At 39.1% G+C, this 21,133-nt stretch overlaps 1 protein-coding gene across 1 annotated transcript; it reads right to left on the bottom strand.

The window, feature by feature from the left end:
• Positions 1 to 671: 671 nt before the first annotated feature.
• On the bottom strand, positions 672 to 20,576 carry GNPDA2 (glucosamine-6-phosphate deaminase 2). The gene is made up of 7 exons (XM_080682118.1): positions 20,480 to 20,576; positions 17,123 to 17,281; positions 13,221 to 13,322; positions 11,178 to 11,360; positions 9,329 to 9,513; positions 8,070 to 8,244; positions 672 to 1,845 (listed from the first exon to the last, which is right to left on the bottom strand). Exons 2-7 carry the CDS (start codon positions 17,244 to 17,246, stop codon positions 1,754 to 1,756), a joined length of 861 nt encoding a protein of 286 aa, XP_080538244.1. The 5' UTR covers positions 17,247 to 17,281; positions 20,480 to 20,576; the 3' UTR covers positions 672 to 1,753.
• Positions 20,577 to 21,133: the final 557 nt, after the last annotated feature.

Genomic DNA, 21,133 nt, shown 5'->3' with positions numbered 1-21,133 from the left:
GAGCTTGAGTGCATCCTAACCTAGCCTCCTAATATCAGAGGCAGTAATGGAAAGATCTAGACTGTGTTTCCGCTAACACATTTAAAGCACTGTAATAACTGGTGAACCATGCACCAAAACAGGTAGCTTTTTAAATAAGATACTACATGACCTTCTAAGGTAGTTAGGGTAGTTTGCAGTAATCCATCCTTAATTAACAAGTGTGACTGGAAGATGATACTGATTGAGTAGTCATTTACTAACCATTTATAACACTTAAGGCTATTACAGCTTCATTATTTAAATCCATTATGGAATTAAAGCAGTATATTTTATCCTAACAGTTTTATTTATTTTTTATTTAACTTCTAATTTATTTGCTATTTAAGTTTTTTAGGAACTTAACTATAAACTCATGTCAATCACAAGGTGATTAAGCGGTAAAACAAGTAATGCTTCTTCTATAGGATGGGCTTATAACATGCAAAATATTCAGAGGAAAAGGAGCAAGATTAAGAGACTATAGGTAGACTTATTGTCTTTTAACTTAAATCTCCTAATTGCATGATGGTAGCAAACAAAAAGTTAAATGCAGGCTCAATAGCCACTTAATTGTTGGAATCTCTCAGATGCATGTGTTTAATTTCACTTCTGGAAATAAAATTTAGATACTAGTAACATATTTGTTTATTATAAGCTTTATTGGAATTAAAGATAGAAAATAATATTTTTCTTTGATTTGCAGTTTAATGATGCAAGTTTTTATGGCAATTTAAAATAGTTTACAATAATTATATATATATATTTCATTATATTATCCTTTTAGACATATGTAAGGAATAAAGCTAATCATTTATAAAGTTTATCAGAAAATTTTCTTTAAAATAATTTCCTTAAGTGTGTTAGTGTAGGTATAAAGCTCATAATTGCCAAAATATTTACATTAAAAGCATGAACCCAAGTCATTAAATAAAAACAAGAGCACATTTGTAAAAAAGGTGCACAAAAACCATGCTCTTATACATACTTTCCAGAAGGGCGTATATGTACTTTTAGGCACTGTCTTCTCTTTAGATTTTCTGTACCTTCAATATATAGCAAGACTTTGGATGTCCAGATGCTACTGCAGGAAGATGACTAAGGCAACCATGTGCAGAAAGGTTGTGTAATGCGCAGAAAAATGTAAGATAGCATTTCACAAGTAAAGGTTTGCAGTGATAGTTGTGTCTTCATGTGATCAAAAAATAAAATCTAACAGTGCCACTGGAGTCATATGAATGTACTTACGTACAAAATCTTCACCTTTAAAAGACTTTTTAGGCTAGCTGGAGTGGCTCAGTGGTTGAGTGTCGTGGAGTTCATGGTTTGATTCCAGGTCAGGGCACAGGCCTGGGTTGCAGACTTGATCCTCAGTGTGGAACATGGAGGAGGCAGCCAATCAATGATTCTCTCTCATCATTAATGTTCTTATCTCTCTCCCTGTCCCTTCCTCTCTGAAATCAATAAAAATATTTTTTAAAAGACTTTTTAAATGTTTAAAACAGACATTTCATTTCTGTGCTGTTTTATAGAGCGCCTATGTGGCTTCTGGACTTCAAATAAATAGCTGATTAATTATGAGACCCAACTACTTCTAACCCTAGTATAAAATAGACACATTCTAAATATGGAATGTTTAACATAGATATTGGACTTCAAAAGTGACATTCTTCAAAAATTCCTCATGTTTTATCATATTGCATAGCTGCAAATTCATCCGTTATAGAAGTTCTGTTCATTCAAGCAGAATTTTGCTCCAATCTCCTTCAGTTCCTTCTTTCATACTGTACAGTGGATCCACAAGTTTATTGTGCACATGCATTAAACCTTAAAGAAAAAAAGCACAGTTCTAATATTTTAAATTTTGAACTATATCTCATTTACATTAGAAAACAAAATATTTTATAAGATAAAATAAGTATATAGGTTTCCATCTGATATAAAATAGTTTATTTTAAAAATACAAATAGAGACATTTCAAAACGTTTAGTTTTGACTACCTACTAAATACCAATTTACAATATTTATGAATCAGAACTAGAATTTGTACAAGTTTTTTAGGGGTAACCAGAAGTAGGAACAGTTCTTGTGTTCAGAGTTTTGGTATGACAAAATAACAGATTTTAATACTGACTTGGTTAGTACATTTTAATTACACTAGAGGCCGGATGCACGAAAATTTGTGCAGGAGTAGGCCTTCCTTCCCCCAGCTGCCGGCAATGGCTTCCCTCTGGCACCTGGGACCCGGGCTTCCCTCCTCCGGCTGCCAGCAGGCACCCGGGATGGACCCAGCTGCTTCCCTCCTCCGGCCGCCTGCAGGCACCCAGGAGACCAGCTTGCTTCCCTCCTCCGGCCACCTGCATGCACCCTTGACCCAGGCTGGCTTCCCTCTGGCCCCGGCTTCATCAGGAAGGGCTTCTGGTCCAATTAGCATATTACCATTTTATTATTATAGATGTAAGTGTTGAGTTCAATCCTTGCTCATTTCCTTTACCAGACTCCAATGAAAGGCTCAGAACTGATTTTCCTAGGGTAGCTTTAATTCCTCAGTAGAATACTGTATATCCATTAATCTGGCAAATTAATTTCCATTGTTTTGACATGAATATTTACAATAGGAGCTTATTACAAGCCACACCAAGGGGGGTTTACTAAAAAAATACAGAAGAGAACTTATATTATAACACTAATTTCCAAGTAGATTTAAATTTCATCTTATAATTGGTATGCTTGTAAATTATTCTTTCTTCTTAAAGCTTCTTGGGAAATATCTCCCAGTTATTAATGTCTTAATACACACATACTCTATTTCTTTGGGGGAAACAAAAAAAAATTGTCCCAATTAGTGAACTAAAGATTTCATATTTGGAAGTTAAGGAAATGAATTAAATTTTCCAATTAAGAACAAAGGCTGGGGAAAGGGTCTCAATGCAATTTTCTCAGGAAATGGTATTATTGGATTGGGGAGACAGGGCACTTCTTGGTTAGTAAGTAGATGGTCCTTGTTCGAAAAGCTGCAAAAGCACTCTAAAATCTAAACTGTGAGGATGACCTGCTTTTAAGAAATAAGCAAAGACAGGAACATGCAAAGAACACTGAAGTGTTCGTGTATTAGGAGAAAAACCAGAAGCAGAGAGTCTTAAAAGGAGAGAAGACAGAACATTCATTAGTTCATCTCAAGATGACAGAATGCTAACTGCTCAACAGCCTACTTCAGTGTCTGATCAGCAGCTTACATTTAACAAGGTCCAGACCCATTTGTTCCCTTGCAAACCATTTCTTTGAAAGTCTGGTATATGGTGTTACACTTCGATGAGCTGCTAAAAGCCAGACCACTACAATCTAGTTTTTCAGCAGCAAGTCCAGTTTGCACTAGATGCTCCTTTACTTATGATGGGGTTACCCCTCATTAAACTAAGTTGAAAATATTTTAAATTGAAAATGCACTTAAACTACCCCATAGAGTATGGGTTGTTTACCCTCATGATCACATGGCAGACTGGGCTGTCCTGCATCACAAGAGTATTTTACTGCGTATCAGTAGCCCAGAACAAGATCAGAACTCAAGGTACAGTTTCTCCTGAATGCAAATCACTCTTCTTGCACCATTGTAAAGTCAAAGTGAGGGGCTGCCTGTACTTTCAAAATATATCCCCAACTAGAGGCCCGATGCACAAAATTCATACAGGGGTGGGGGGGGGAGTCCCTCAGCCCAGCCTGCACCCTCAAGCAATCTGGGACCCCTCGCTCCTAACCGCCCACCTGCTTGCTCCTTAGCGCTGCCGCAGGGGCAGGAGAGGCTCCTGCCATGACTGCTGTGCTAGCCAGCCATGAGCCTGGCTTCTGGCTGAGCGGCACTCCCACTGTGGGAGTGCACTGATTACCAGGGGGTAGCTCCTGAGTTGAGCGTCTGCCCCCCCTGGTGGTCAGTGCATGTCATAGCAACCGGTCACTCTGGTTGTTCCACCTTTATGGTTGCTGGACTTTTATATGATAGATTAGCCACAGTTCATCTCCCCACTACTACCCTAGTTGAAGCCACTCTTCAAATCTAAATCAATTACTTACAATTCCCTACTTTGACTCATTTACCCCATCCCATAATAGTTTCTGCACAGCAGGCAACCTAGCCTTTTTAGAACAGAAACTGGATTATATCATTTACCTATTTAAGATTCTCCAATTGCTCTGGCCACTTGCAAAATAAATTGGATTTTATTCTGTTGTCTTTATCCATCTGACCTCATGTCCTCTCACTTTCCCTTTTATGCTGTACTCATCCCTAGGTTTGTTGCTGTTACCGCAGAAAAGCTAAACTTGGTTCCAGTGCAGGATCTGTATACTTGATTCAGCCTGGAATGCTCTTCTCCTTGAGTGAAGTATGACTATCTCCTTTTTGTTTATTAGGTCTTAGCCCAAATGTCAACTTAAAATATTCATGCCACTTCACTTTCTTAAAAGCAATTTTCATTCTTAGAAAATAGGATTTTCTACCATGTTTCCAACTAGAAACTAGGTCCAGGACCATATATTCGCTGTCTTAAGTCCTGGGCCTATAAAGGTCATTGCACGTAGTGGAAACACAATAAACATTTATTTTAAAAAGTCTACGAAGGCCCTGGCTGATGTGGCTCAGTTGGGCATCTTCCTGTGCACCAAAAGGTTGTGGATTCCATTCCCAGTCAGGGCATATGCCTGGGTTGTGGGCTCAATCTCCAGTAGAGGGCAAGCAGGAGGCAGCCACCAATTGATGTTATGCTCTCACATGGATGTTCTCCCTCTCCTTTCTTCTCTAAAAATCAAAATCAGTAAACTGCTCTTAAAAAAAATAATAAAAAATATGCCCAGCTGGCGTGGCTCAGTGGTTGAACATCGACCTATGAACCAGGCGGTCACCAATTCGATTGCCAGTCAGGGCACGTGCACAGGTTGTGGGCTTGATGCCCAGTATGGATCATGCAGGAGGCAGCTGATTAATGATTCTCTCTCATCATTGATGCTCTCTCCCTAACCTTCCTCTTTGAAATCAATAAAAATATATTTTAAAAAATAATTTAAAAAGTGAAGGTTTTAGTGAGATGGTGATAATTAGTAGCTTTTTAAAATGTAAAATCAAGATGGAACAGAAAAGAAAAAGTTCATGATAATGTCTTAAAAACATTACCTCAAGCACATAAAACAATTTTATTTTTAAAAGTAAAAAATTAAGTTCTAAACTGTTGGAATTCCTGTGATATACTTTGATCTTTCAAAAGGAATATATTAAAATAAACTTTACTGATGATTCTTATGGTTTAAATGTATTAATCTACATTTTCTTCAGGAGCTAAATAATCAAAACCCTTTAAGATTCCTGTTCTAGTTTTAGGTGATGGCAGAAGAAAGGGTAGTGATGTTAATGGAATTTGAAGAATTAGAGATAACTGTAGGATTCATATCCTCCAGTATATATTGAAGTGATACAATAACTCAATGAGGATAAGGCAAATATAAATTACATTTATTATATGTCCAAGTTCATGAATAACAATTACTCTACCCTATATCAAAACACCTGTTGTAAGATGAGGTCTATATACAGCCCAGAACAATATCTCAATTCCACTTTTCTCCATATTGAGGAGGCATCCTGACGAAGCTGATCTCCTGAACCTCTTCAGCTATGTACAGCTCCAAAGGGAAATAAGAGTGTCATCAAAGAGGCAAGGCAGAAATTCTGTCATCGGCAGTTGTACAGGCAGTCCTCGGGTTACGTTGGACTCGACTTACGTCGTTTCGTGGTTACGTCGCCATCTCCCATTTACAGTATTCATAAAAAAAGTTCGTCATTTCAACATATGTGCTTTATGTTTTTTTATTATTTATTAACCACAAGTAAAGGTCAGGAATTGTTACCTTTAATTTTTTTTTACTGTTTCACTTCATTACTGCTATGTATGTGCTCCATATGAGTGACATAGGTGCTTATGTATATTTCATGAATATGAAATGCTGAACTATTAGACTATTAAAATTATTTACCACTAAGAAAAAAAATGCTACTAGATAAACTGATATACCAATTTTAAATACATTCCAATTATGGAAAAGATAAAAGTGAAAAAAGTGTGTCTAAGAAACAGTAAAAGGTAACTTTTTAAACCTTGATATCCATGAAATACAGGTTTGATTGGTTCAGTATAAATTTTTAATATGTTAAGTAAATCCAGTTACTAGAGTAAAAATATAAAGTTTAGATTCACGTACTACATACTTTATGGATAATTCACCTACATGTATGACCAATTACATAATATTTTCATATCAGCTATATACAGGTGCTTTATAAAGAGTACCTTTTTAGCTGCTTTGGCTCAATGGATAGAGCGTTGGCCTGTGGACTAAAGGGTCCCAGGTTTGATTCTGGTCCAGGGCACATGCCCCAGTTGTGGGCTTGATCCCCAGTAGGGGGTATGCAGGAGGCAGCTGATGAATGATTCTCGCTTATCATTGATGTTTCTATCTCTCTCCCCCTCTCCTTCTCTGAAATCAATTTAAAAAAAAAGAGTATACCTATTTATAGAGCTTGTTTATGTGTGTGTATTTATATATGGAGTTGGAAAAGCAGAGAATGGCTTCTAAACTGAGTGTACTCAAAATTTCCCTGGAAAATCTCTAATTATCTATTACATCAAGCATATGTGGGTTTATAAATAAAAACTGGTATGGTAAGGTTTAAGAATTGCTGAACTAGACTGCAGGAAGAAACAAGAGGAAAATACACATGCAGAAGTCTGAGCAATCAAGCTCCTGCTAACTTGTAGAGTTTATGTCAGCCTTGGGCAAACTACGGCCCGCGGGCCGGATCCGGCTGTTCTATCCGGTTCTCTTGCTCTCCCCTCCGCTCCTTTACTTTGAATTTATATTACTTCACACAAACACTCCATCCGTGCTTTTGTTCCGGCCCTCCGGTCCAGTTTAAGAACCCATTGTGGCCCTCGAGTCAGAAAGTTTGCCCACCCCTGGTTTATGTCATACTGTTTTATACTTAGCCATTATAACTTTTAATATGAAAGAGTAATTAGTTTGAAATTGTAAAGATTAAATGAGATAGTGGGCAGCCCATCTTATTTGCTGATTAGATTCTAAACATAGCCTGGGGAGGGAGGTGAGACAGATAAAAATCAGAAAGCACACACACATATATATACTAGGACCCCAGCGCGCGATTTGAAATCGCATGGTGCTGCCCACCCACCTGCAGCCCTGCCTTGACACCCAAACCTGTCCACGCAGAGCTCCAGTACGCCTGGCCCAGCCCCCAAACCCTCTGGCTTTCTCTGGCTGCTTCAAGCCCCGCCCTCAGTCCCTCAAGTGGCCTTGGGCTGGTCCCACCTTCTCTAGGCGCCTCCGGCTTCCGCCTAGTCTCTGGAGCAACGCGGCGGCTCTGCGCACCCAATGGTGCTGGAGAGCTTGGAAGCCTCCAGCCTGCTGTGCTGTACTCCTTCCCTTGGCAGGTGGGCCATGGGGAACTCAGAGTGTGAGTGGTGGGTGGCGAAGGACTGGTGAGGGGGGCGCTATGGGCTCCCACCCCTGCCCACCCAGGCCCAGGATGGTCCCGCCTCCTCCGGGCGCCTTCCCAATTCTGCCCTGTCTCCATTGCAGCGCCCCAGCTAATATGCTAATGACCTGGTCATTACCCATTACAGCGTATCGACCATTAGCATATTAGCTCTTTATTAGTATAGATATTTCCTTTGTTTAATTTTATATATTCAATATGAAAGTAACATTTTTATTAAATTTTGGATTTCAAGAAAAATCTTATTGAAAATATAGATTGAAGAGATTCTCTTCATGGAAAAAAATAGTAAACTATCTGAAAGCTATTCATGACGTGAGATATTCTTTGAATATCGTTTCTATTCCTTGGACGAACTGGCTACTGGGTCAGCACATGCCAGTTTTTAATAGGCCACAGTGCAGGATGTAACTCTACAATCACAATAAATTTTAATAGTCATCTACAACAGAACATTCTCACATTCTGCTTTTGAAATGTAAATGCTCACCTTTAAAGTATTTCACAGTTTTAACTCTTAATTCTAAGGTAGCATCTTCATCACACACAAAAATAGTTCGGGGGTGCTGCTGGAAAGCTGAAACAGTCCACATGTGATTGACTCCTTCCTCTATTGCTTTGTAGAGAGCAAATGCCTTGTGGGCGCCTGTTATGAGGATCATGACCTGAAAAATCATGAACATTATTATTCTTAAAATATTCCACATGACTGAGAGGCTCTATTTTTTTTTAAACAAAGACTTTAGCACCAATATTCTTCTGAGGGTAAAATAAAAATAAACAGCTCCATATTTCTTCATAGTATAAGGTATTTCTATTCTTTAAAGTAACAGGCGAGCACAAAGTGTATCTCCTGGTTTAACAGGTAAAATAGCATCTTGTTATTTATAAAATATTACTGAATATATCCTAATGCCTATGATTATTAACATTAAATACTGATAAGCATAAAAGGCTGATGTCCAGAAAATCTGGGAGAAAACAAAAGGGCTGTTTTACAAAAGCAGAATTACAGGTCAGTGAGGAATTGATATAACCAGGAATGATATACCAAACTATTCTAGTCCAGATAAGCAATAAATATTACTTTGGAAAACTAATCTAAAGCAAGAAGCCTGAATACTGTTTCAGTGTACATGTGCTATCTAAAGGTGTCTTGAAAGAAAATCAGGTTTAAAGTTAGAGACAGACAAGTAGCATGTGATTTCACTCATGAACAAAATGAACTAAAAATTACAGACAAACTCACAGATAAGAGAGGCTGACAGCTGTTGGGGGCAGGGGGATGGTGGGGGGGTGAGTTGAGTATGGAGGGTGGAGGGATAGAGACAAGAGAAAAAAAAACCTCATGGGCATGAATAACTGTGTAGTGACTGCCAGGGGGAAGGAGGGTAGGAAAGATAGAAGAGGGTACAGGGGGGACAAATAGGGATGGAAGGAGACTTGACTGTGGATGGTGAATACACAATGCAGTGTATTGATGATGTGTTGTAGAATTGTGCACCTGAAACCTGTACTAGTATAATTTTGTTAATCAGTGCCACCCCAATAAATTCAATAAAAAGGAAAAAAAAAAAGAATTTAGTTGAATTCTAAATATGGCAGTGAGACTGACAGAAGTTATTGAAAGCTAGACAACAATAAAAATGTGAACAGGATGCAACCAAAATATCAGTAATTTGGCACCATAATTCCTTCAGTATCTATTGATACCAAAGAAAAAAACATTAAAGAACATTTAATTCTTACTTCTCTAGCATCCATCACTGTCCCCACACCAACTGTTAGAGCCATAGTTGGCACCTTTGATAAATCTCCATCAAAATATTTAGCATTTGCCAATATGGTGTCCATTGCTAGGGTCTTTAATCTTGTCCTTGATACTAAACTGGATCCTGGCTCATTGAAAGCAATATGACCATCTGGACCAATTCCTTTAAAAAAAAAAAAATACACACACACATATAGAGATAAGTAAATAAGGCTCTCAAAATTCAACATGCCTTTAAAAGCAAGAAACAGTTATAATCACACTTACCTTGTTTATTTGATAGCTGATTTTCTAATGCTGCATTAAAATATTTGTTCCTGTATTTGATTCAAAAATTTCAAATGTTTTTCATATGCTTAGCAATAAACTAGCATGATTCCAATAACAGTAAAATTAAGTATCCTTATCTAATAAAAGAGTAATATGCAGATTGACCATCACTCCAACACACAAGATGGCTGCCCCCATGTGGTCAAAGATCCTGACCCCATGTGGACACAAGATGGCCACCACAAGATGGCCAGCAGGGGAAGGCAGTTGGGAGGGACCAGGCTTGCAAGGGAGGGCTGTTGGGGGCGATCAAGCCTGGAGGGGAGAGCAGTTAGGGGTGACCAGACCGGCAGAGGGAAGTTGGGGGCAAACAGGCTGGCAGGGGAGCAGTTAGACATCAATCAGGCTGGCAGGGGAGTGGTTAGGGGGTGATTAGGCTGGCAGGCAGAAGCGGTTAGGGGCAATCAGGAAGGTAGGCAGGCGAGCAGTTGGGAGCCAGCAGTCCTGGATTGTGAGAGGGATCCCAGATTGGAGAGGGTACAGGCTGGGCTGAGGGACACCCCCCGCCCCCGTGCACGAATTTTGTGCACCGGGCCTCTAGTCTATATATAAAAGCATAATATGCAAATCGACTGGATGGCAGAACGACTGGTCGCCTATGACGTGCACTGACCATCGGGGGCAGACACTCAACGCAGGAGCTGCCCCCAGCCTGCAGGCCCCAATCGCCCAATGGGGAACAAGGAACCGGAGGTGGGTGGTAGTGGACACAGGTGGCGCCGGGGCCCTGATCACCCCGCTGGTCACCCCACAGAGGGCCGGCGGGGGGCAGGACCAGTGAGCGGGTGGGAACGGCCAACCTCTCTGTCCCTACCCCAGGCCAGCAAGCTCCGATTGCCTGAGTGAGTGCTGACAGGAGCATGTCATCCCTGTGACTTACTCATTTTAATTGGAGGGAAAGAGGTGTGCAAGCTAGCAGTGCTGGAGGCCCAAGGAGATGCGCAGAACTCCACTTGGGGAAATCCGAAAGACACAGCTCATGGAGGCACAGCCACTCGGGGCACTTCACAAATGAATGGGGTGTTTTCTTCCCATTCCTGCTACACTGAGCATGCAAATGCCAGAACCAAGACTGTGTAACACAGATAAAATGGATGGGCCTCTGGGCCGCGGAGAGCCTCTGGGCAGCGGGCGCAGAACGGCCAGGCCCTGCAGGGAGCTACTGGTGCACGATTCATGCGCAGGGCTACTAGTATCATTTAGAAAAAGAAGCACATCACTTGTTTTGTAAGATGTAGTATGCTGTTAATTCTGAAGAGGTAATTAGAAGAATTTGGCAGGGATTGGGACCTATTTCTCAAGATGTAATTTAAAAACTTCCAAATTGCAAACTTAAAATTATTTTTTTGATAAAAATAAAAATAGAAATCAGTAGCTGAATGTGTATTATAGACAAAGTTGTTCTTTACACCTACACAATGGTAAGATTTATTTTTGTAATTCATAGCACCTAACTGAAATATTAACAAATGATTAATGACAAAATTTTTTACATACCTCCAACAAAAAGATCAATTCCTCCAGCTTCTTTTATTTTATCTTCAAATGCATCACATTCTGCTTGTAAATCTGTAGCATTCCCATCAAGGATATGAGCATTATTAGGATCTATATCAATATGCTTAAAAAAGTTATTCCACATGTAAGAATGGTAGCTTTCAGGATGCTGTCTGGGAAGTCCTAAATATAAAGTTAAGAAATAAAAATTAATTATTTTCAGAAATAAATCTAAAATTTACTTTTCTCATTAAACTCTGAATGTTACTTAAAATATATAATCTTTCTCTACCATATTCAATTTTAAAGCATTTTTATGTGGAAAATATTCTAGGCATTATTTTGACCACTGTACATACATTTATTAAATCAATTAATTTGTATACGGTATCTGTGGAAATATTGTCACTCCCATTTTATAGATGAACAACAGAAGCACAGAAAAGTTAAATAACTTTGTTAAAGTCACATAGCTCACAGAAGGTCTGGAATTCAAACACAGAACTCTATTTCATGTGCATTTAGTCATTATACTCCATTTCTCATATATGTAAATTTTAAAAAATATATTTGTATTGATTTCAGAGAGGAAGGGAAAGAGGAGAGAGATAGAAACATCAATGATGAGATAGAATTATTGATTGGCTACCTCCTGCATGCTCCACACTGGGATCGAGCCCACAACCTGGGCATGTGCCCCTGACTGGAATCGAACCTGGGACCCTTTAGTCCACAGGCTGATGCTCTATCCACAGAGCCAAACGAGCTAGGGCTCAAATATGTAAAATTTTAACTAATGGAACTGGTTTATGTGTTAATATCAACATAAATTAACCATACAACTAAAATGTTGGTCCATATTCCTCCTGTATTTTTCCTATATGCCTGCAAAGTATATCAAATCACATAGCCTAAGTGATAGTTCCTTGGCTATCACTTAGGCTACCATTAAAAGTGTTTTATTATATTTAAACTAGAGGCCTGGTGCATGACATTTGTGCACTGGTGGGGGGGAGGGTCCCTCAGCCCGGTCTGCACCCTCTCGCAGTCCAGGATCCCCCAAGGGGTCAGTCCTTAGTGATGCCGCAGAGGCAGGAGAGACTCTCGCCATCACCGCTGCACTCACCAGCTGTAAGCCCAGCTTCTGGCTGAGTGGCACTCCCCCTGTGGGAACGCACTGACCACCAGGGGGCAGCTCCTGCATTGAGCGTCTTCCCCCTGGTGGTCAGTGCGCGTTATAACAACCGGTCGTTCTGCCATTTGGTCGATTTGCATATTAGGGTTTTATTATACAGGATGTTAAAAGTTTACATGCATCACAGATCTTCCTAGTGAAGCAAGTTAACAATCAATAAATTATAAAAGCAGCCCTGACCGGTTTGGCTCAGTGGATAGAGCATTGGCCTGTGGACTGAAAGGTCCCAGGTTCGATTCCGGTCAAGGGCATGTACCTTGGTTGTGGGCACATCCCCAGTAGGGGGTGTGCAGGAGGCAGCTAATCAATGTTTCTCTCTCATCAATGTTTCTAACTCTCTATCCGTCTCCCTCCCTCTCTGTAAGAAATCAATAAAATATTAAAATATTAAAAAAATAAATTATGAAAGCATCACAGCTACAAATATAAATAGCCTTATACTTAGAAAATCTTTATTTTACTAACTTTTACATACATATTACTTTATTCCTCCCAAGACTGGTTTTAACTTTGCTATAAGGAAAAATACAAAAGAAAATGGGAAATGTGAAGATATTAAATCAAAGTTATAAGACTGGTACACTGCAAAGCCCAAGATGAATACAGATCTTCTGATTTCTAGTCCCATATTCCTTCTACTATATTGTGCTGTTATTGCAAATATAAAGATTTTTTTTATAATAAACTCCCAACCTCATCACAAGGCTATACATTATATTCTAGAAATATATTAATATTATATTAAAACAAAATTTCAAATAATATATTAAATATTCTCAAAATAGTCATTTTATTTAAAATATATCATATGACATATACAAACAATATATTCAAATAACATAACTTACCTACATATTCATCCATATTAAAGGTCTTCACATATTTAAAAGAAAGGAATCCATTCTTGTGATATTCTATTAGTTTTTTATAACATCCTAATGGTGTACTCCCTAAAATAGATTAAAAAAATACACTTTCTAACATATCATAAAAATCTAATTTAAATATTTACAATAACTTTACCCTATATTTCTTATCAGGCAAACAATTATTTTAAATATGTATTCAATTAAAATATGTTGAATTAGTCTCTTTTCAAGGTACTTTGAAATTTTACTAAACTAGAATTTGCTAATAAAGTTGGAAATCTGTCAATGAAAACTATAGTTCAGAACATTATTCTTGAATTGTTAGGTATTTGGAATTAATGTTGTATGTTCCAAGATTAGAAACTTTTAGAGAGCACATCTGAATCTTTTAACTTAATTTACCTTTGGAGAAAAAAAGTTGAGAGGATTTGTAGCATAAATGATACATAAATGGATCAAGTGTTGACCATGTATTGCAATCAAAAGGAAAATGAAAGGTAAATTTAAATATTGTCCCTACTTTCAAAATAGACTCTGAAACTGGCCAGGATTGAGTAAGGAACCTTAGTCTTTAAGTTTTTAACTGGAGCTCCTGTTTCTCATTTGTTATCATATGTTATCTTCAGTATCAGCTAAATGTATAGTGTACTAGTAAAATAACTTCTTGGCTTTGGGCACTTCATCTGAATTCCTGATTTATTTTATAAATGTAATTTATAAAATTAAGAGATAGTCCTATAAGATATGGCACAATAAAGATAAATGAATTTAGCCACTTGAGGATGGCTTCCCTTTGTTTTCTGAATCTGCTCTAGTTTGTCATCTCAACTACTAACTGGAAGATTAGATTGCCTGCATTCTTAGAGCAAGCATCTTGGTCCTCCCATCATCACAAAACAAAAGACCTGCACACAAAATTTCTATTGAACTGGTAGGCAGAGTATGATAGAACTCTCTGGCAAAAATAATATACATACACACACACAAATTCTAGAATAGTAAAAAGACTCTCTCTCAGTTGAGATGACAATAATAGAAGTGCCTATAAATAATAACTATGATATTGACAGATTCAGAGAACAGACTATTAGATTTTCTTAAAGTTAAGCATACATATTGTTTTAAAATGCAATTAGTAATTTAAAATTTATGTGGTCAAATTTTACAATTCCTTCTCAAAGATTTATAGCCTACTAATATAAAACCTGACTAAAAAATCAGTATGTTTTTTTTTTTCCTTCTAAAAGCATACCTATTCTATTTTTCATTGTCAAGGAAATAGTTACAGAAATCCCTCCTTAATTTAAGGATATATAAATAAAAAGGTGAGAAGTTGTCACAATGGTGATAATAAAAAACATACATTTTCTATGTTTTAATCAAAGTGGCTGAAAGATATGGTACAGGGTGTATTAAAATAAAATTCATTTTATTATTTGCTTTTACTCATTTACTAACATAACTAACATTTAGCAAGTGCTTACTATAATTCTGATAAAACAAAGATTAAGACTATTTCTGTCCTAACCTGGCTGGGTGTTGCTCAATGTTTGAGCATCTACCCATGAACCAAGAAGTCACTGGTTTGATTCCAGGTCAGGGCATATGCCTGGATTGCGGGTTCAATCCCCAGTAGAGGCGATGCAGAAGGCAACCCATCGATGATGTTTCTCTCATCAATGTTTCTATCTATCCCTCTCCCTTCCTCTTGCTCTAAAAAATAAAACCTTTTTTTTTTTTTAAAAAAAAAAGACTATTTCTATCCTAAAAGAACTAAAAAGAAGGGGTAGGCAAGTACAAAATAACCATAACACAAGGAAAAATATAAATGACCTATAAGAAACCTGGAGAACTATAAGTAAAGCCAAGAAAACCATAGTCTTGCTTGTTGGAGGAAAGATCAGAGAAAATGGCATTTCAACTGAGTCTTGAAGGAGCAGCATTCCAACAGTGAAAGATGGGGTAAGTTGTAATTGAGAATTAACAAAAAAGATGGGGGAGGAGTTTCAGAGATGACATTTGCCTACCATATGCTAGATGCAATGCTAGTGTTTTCATACATTAGCTCATGCAAATCTCACAACCGTGGGGAGTTGGCATTATCTTTCCCATTATGAAGAGGAAAGAATTGGGTCAAAATGATTAAAGAATTTGCCAACTACCACATGGCGGTGAAGCCTGAGATTCAAGAGACTCTGGTTCCAGAGTTTTCATTATATAACATGAGTGGAAATAAAGCCAGCACATTCAAGACTATTCTTTGAACTAATTTGCCGGTCACGATTCAGTGTAGGGGAATGGTGGAAATAAGTCAGGGAAGTAGGTCAGGTCCACAGCATGCAGGCCCTTAAATATCAAGCTTGCTAAAAATCACTTCAATAAATATATACTATTGAGCGAATGCTTCCCTGGAGGATAATTACAATACAGTGTGTTACTTGCAATTACAGAAATGTTCAAATTTCAAAACCACAGGGGCTGGGGCAGATGTATCAGTAGGCAGGTATACTACCCAAAATAAAGTGAAAGTTGTATAAATGTTTAGCACTGTTGGCATTTATGACTCTAAAGCAGGAGTGGGCAAACTTTTTGACTCGAGGGCCACAATGGGTTCTTAAACTGGACCAGAGGGCCGGAACAAAAGCATGGGTGGAGTGTTTGTGTGAACTAATATAAATTCAAAGTAAAGGAGCGGAGGGGAGAGCAAGAGAACCGGATAGAACAGCCGGATCCGGCCCGCGGGCCGTAGTTTGCCCACGGCTGCTCTAAAGCCTTTCGACCCTCACACTCAAATTACTCTCTATTTCTGTATCATAATTAAGATGGAGTGGTTAAGTTAGCTAGCTTGAATGTAGACCAGGTTTACAATATGAACACTGATACAAAAGCCATGGTTCAACCACTGGGGCTCACATATCAGAACTGCAAAGGCTGAGGGGCCCAGAACTGGTGTGAACAATTTTAGAAAATCTCTCTCTGCCATTCTCATCAAGATCTACTGCACTGGACCAAAAAACTAAAAGCAAAATAAAAAAAAAAAAAAATCACCTTGGTGAGCTAACTTTCATAGAAATTATGCAAGTGGAAAATATATTATGATTGTACCTTTTATGTAGTTGGCATGCATGGTGGGGGGATGGAGCAGGAAGAGAATATACTGTTTAAATAAAACACACTTAAACTTTAAATTTATTTAGTATTTACAGTATACAAGGACTTGCATAAGCATGCTTATTTGAGCCTCAAAACAGATGGTAAGTTGTTATAATCCTTATCTTTCTATAAGGTAAGGAAACCGAGGCTTAGGGATATAGAACAAATGCCTTGCAGTAACCAAGAAAGTAGCAGCTCTGATTTCAAGTCCAATACTCTCTCTTGTGGAAGTCTACAATATCAAAGAGAGTGTCACAAGATCAATGATATTGCTTGGTTATTTTTTTTTTAAATATATTTTATTGATTTTTTTACAGAGAGGAAGGAAGAGGGATAGATAGTCAGAAACATCAATGAGAGAGAAACATCTATCAGCTGCCTCCTGCACACCTCCTACTGGGGATGTGCCCGCAACCAAGTTACATGCCCTTGACCGGAATCGAACCTGGGACCTTTCAGTCCGCAGGCCGACGCTCTATCCACTGAGCCAAACCAGTTTTGGCTGCTTGGTTATTTTTAAAGAAAACCTTAACAGAGGACTAAATCCAATAAAATATGTAACAAATGCTTGTGTTTATCCTGCCATGAAAATATACCAATATGTAATTTTTTATAATACTTATATAATAGAAAATAAACACAGATTCAGTCAAACATATATTATTAAAGGAAACCCTTAAATCACATAACCTTAAGTTTCTAAAATGGGGGGAAAAATGGTGTATTACCTGTTGGTAAACCCAGTGTAAAATACCTGTCCTTCCCAGGTTTGAACTGAATGATGCGATTACAGATGTATTTGGCTGCCCATTCACTAGCCAAGTCGTAGTTATCAAGAATTACAAGCCTCATTATGGTGATGCACAGCTTCCAGGACAAGTTCAAACCTAGAAAATCCATTTAGAACACTTTAAGTAATTTACAGACACTTAAATAGAAGTGCAACATACTGATGACTTCAAAAAAAGACATTACTTAAGAAAGACATGTATTATACAAATACAATCTGTACTTTCTTTTTTTCTTTTTTCTATCACCATTAATCCCCTCTATGCCCTCTTCCACCTCCACCACCCTCACCCCCACCCAGCCCTATCTCCACCCCCCTAGAATCACCACACTGTTGTCCATATCCATGAGTTCTCTTTTTTCCTTTTTAGCTCACCCCTTCCCAAAAACACCAATCTTCTCCCCCAGAGCTGTCTGCTTGCGCTGAGTCTATTTTCCTTGGTAGTTCAGTTTGTTCATTTAAATTCCAGATATGAATAAAATTATATGGTATTTGTCTTTCTTTGACTGGCTTATTTCACTTAGCATAATATATAATGTTCTCCAGGTCCATCCATGCTGTGGTACATTTACAATCTGTACTTTTAAAATAATAATAATAATAATAGCTGTTCTCTTTTGAACAGACCTTGGTTTCTGCGCAATGGGCTAGGTATATTCTAATCTTTACAACAATCTGCTAAAATAAATATAATGCCTAGTCTTAGATGAGGACAGACACTCACACAATTACTAAGTAACAAAGCCAGAATTCATATCAAGGCAAAGTTACAATAAAGACACCACACTGAACTCACTGTCTCTACAAGGTTATTTTATAAATCAACTTAAAACAAACCTAAAGGCAAACAAAGCAGTACAGTACTCATTTCCGGATTGCAAGTTAATGGTAGAAATGATTACTCAGCAACTTTTGGATTATTTACTAAAATCCAGAATTCTCCCTATAAATAATATAAAAAACAAACCTCCCTTTATTAAATAATGTTCTTATAGAAATGATACCTGCATTTTTAAAAAATTCAATCAATATACAAAGGTACAAATAAGTTTTTAAAAAATCAACCAAAATCCTACCACTCTTAAATAATTATAATATTATTAGGTATACATTATTCTAGATATGTATGTAATGCATACATATAAGTAGAATGTATACAAATAATTTTTGATAATGGGGTCATCTATTTTTTGAGTATTTAAAGATACTTTTATTTGAGATAATTTTTTTCATTTTTTAAATTAAATATATTGGGATAACATTGCTTAATAAGATTATATAGGTTTTGACATACTATTTTTAATAAAAATCGTAACACTAAATTTTTCCTGCATTCAACAAAAGAAAAAGAAAACAAAACGAACTAAAGAAATTGCTGATCTTTGGGGGAAATTTTTTCTTCACAAATAGCAATTTCAGTTCCTAAAAGAATAAAGTTAAGAAACAATGTTACACAAATATTAAAAAAGCAGTGTCATTTAAAAGCTATATGATTCCATTTTAGACAATGTGGACTGACCTACTATTATTAAACAGAAAATTGCATTCGTACACTTTCTTACATCCCAATTTCTGTAAGATGTATTATTTTTGTATAGTCAAGATTTACAACATTTACTCTATGACTATAGTTTCCAGATTTTAATTCTTATTTGTATATTTCCACAATTCCAGATTTTAACTTAGTTTTATATTTAGAAACTACTTCAGCAGCTTTACCCACACACTTTACATACGTAACAATCAAATTCTTTAATGGGAGTAGATTTCATTACAATAAATATATGGAACCTAAAAGATTTCTTTAGGACCAAAACAATTTATAATTCTGGCATAACAACTATTATGATCACTGACATCTAGAATTCTGTCACAGTAAGAGGTAAATAGCATTTGCTTGTTAAAAATATCGATTCCCAGGCCTCTCTCACTGGACATAGTATTTCAGAAATGGGGTCCCCGGGAATCCGCATTTCTACAAATATCACAGGTGATTCTTACTATTATCACAGGTGATTCTTACTATTAGGTTAAATTTGGAAAAAAAAAAAAAAAAAAAAAAAAAAAAAAACACCATACAAGATAATTGCATTGGAAAGAGGTTCAAGTAAGTCTCTCAGATCAGGTACAGGGAAGGCTAGTCTGTTTGGTGCTGGTGGTGGTGGTGGTGGTGGTGTTTTTTGGGGAGGATGGAGGGAGGGGCTGGTACCTTTTTTAAAACTCTTTGGAGAGCTCAGAATTCACTCCCAAAAGTTCCCAATGAATCACCTCGCCCAGAGTACAGCAGAATGTTTTTGCAACATTTATGCAGATTAAAAAATTTCTCAGCGATCCAAACTCCTGTGGCCTTGGGCAATTCTCTGGCAGCACAACCAGATAGCATTCAACACAGCACCACTTCTTCAGGTGCTGATTCACTTTGGATGTGCGTGGCCTGGAGAAGGGGCTGCTGAACCTCAGCTTTAGAGCAGGACGCCAACTTCCACAGGACCTGTTTCACAGATAGTCTAGGATCCACACTGGAATTAACTTCCAGAGTCCTTGTTCTGGGCTGGTTCCCTACACCACACCACAGCACCCCTGACCTGACAAGGTCTCCCCACCAGGGAGAGGAAGGGGGGGTGTGGGGCAGGGGGGCAACGAGTGCGGGCCTGGGGGGGCGGGGAAGTGCGGGGCTGGAGGGGTAAGGTGGAGTGGAGTGCGGGGCTGGCGGGCGGGGAACTGCGGGGCGGGAGGGGGAAAGGTGGAGGGGAGTGAGGGGCTGGGGGGTGCGGGCAGGGGGTAAGTAGTGCGGGGAAGGGAGGCGGGGCAGGGGAGCGGGGAAGTGGGGGGCGGGAGGGGTAAGGTGGAGGGGAGTGAGGGGCTGGGGGTGGGGGGGTGGCGGGGCAGGGGAAGAAGTGCGGGGCCGGGGTGCCGGATCCAAAGAGGGGCCCCAAGCAGCAGACAAGGCTGCAGACCCACCTACACTGGTGGCCGCTGGGCCCAGTCACTCCAGAAACTAACGCTAGAAGCAAGTGAGGATGACTTACGAATTTTTAACAAGTGTCAGGAGAAAGCCGCCGGGGAGGAGGCCCAGGGAAGCCCCCTCCGGGAGGCCAAGCGAGAAGTGGTCATCCTTCCTCCCCCCTCCAACCTCCCCCCCCTCCCCCCTGCTCCTCGAAGCTCCCGGGACCCCAATCCGCCAGGGCTTCCTATGCCCGAATCGGTACAAAGCCCACCGGAGGGGGCAAGACCAGCAGGTACGCCCACCCCACTCCTTCTTGGCCCACAGCCCTGGACTCACCCACCGACTCACCTGCTCTCCCGACGCCGCAACCGCCGGAACTGCCCACACCTCGCAACCTCCGAGCGACCCTGCCCGCGGAGCCGAAGACCCGGATGCAACACCAGACGCCAGGGGGCGGCGGCGGGGTGCGCATGCGCGTGCCTCGGCCTGGCTGGTGGAGAGCTGCCTTAAGTCCGAGTTGGGCTACAATGCTCATACAAAAACATACTTTGGTTGTTGCTCATCATAGCATTGGGAATTCATCTCTTTACCGCAAGCAAGTGGTTGGCGTCTACTTTGCAAGCACAATGACAGCTAAGCGCTTTTTCTCAACTAGCTCATCAGAGTTAAGTTTGTTAAGTGCGGCCGAAGTCAAAATGGTTATAATGGGAAACCTTGAAGCAGCTCAGGAAGCGTAAACCCAGATTTTCATGGGATATGGGCTTGTGCTGAATGAGTCTGAAAGGGGGAAGCCCAGCCGGTGTGGCTCAGTGGTTGAGCATTGATCTATGAACCAGGAGGTCATGGTTTGATACCCAGTCAAGGCACATGCCTGGTTCGGGCTCCTTCCCCAGTCAGGAGTGTTCAGGAGGCAGCCAGTTAATGATTTTCTCTCATCATTGATGTTTCTCTCTCTCCCTGTTCCTTCCTCTCTGAAATCAATAAAAATATGTGAATGGAAGT

Source organism: Plecotus auritus (genome assembly GCF_963455305.1).
Source record: "Plecotus auritus genome assembly, chromosome: 1".
Lineage (NCBI taxonomy): Eukaryota > Metazoa > Chordata > Mammalia > Chiroptera > Vespertilionidae > Plecotus > Plecotus auritus.
Note: the sequence above shows the minus strand (reverse complement) of the source record. Positions and strands in the feature narration are given on the sequence as shown.

Excerpts from the sequence above, each read along its gene's own strand:
- GNPDA2 (XM_080682118.1), bottom strand. The coding sequence starts at position 17,246 with ATGAGGCTTGTAATTCTTGATAACTACGACTTGGCTAGTGAATGGGCA. Across the intron at positions 8,245-9,328 it reads CAGTGATGGATGCTAGAGAA|GTCATGATCCTCATAACAGG; the intron begins GTAAGAATTAAA and ends ATGATTTTTCAG. Across the intron at positions 1,846-8,069 it reads AACTGTGAAATACTTTAAAG|GTTTAATGCATGTGCACAAT; the intron begins GTGAGCATTTAC and ends TTTTTCTTTAAG.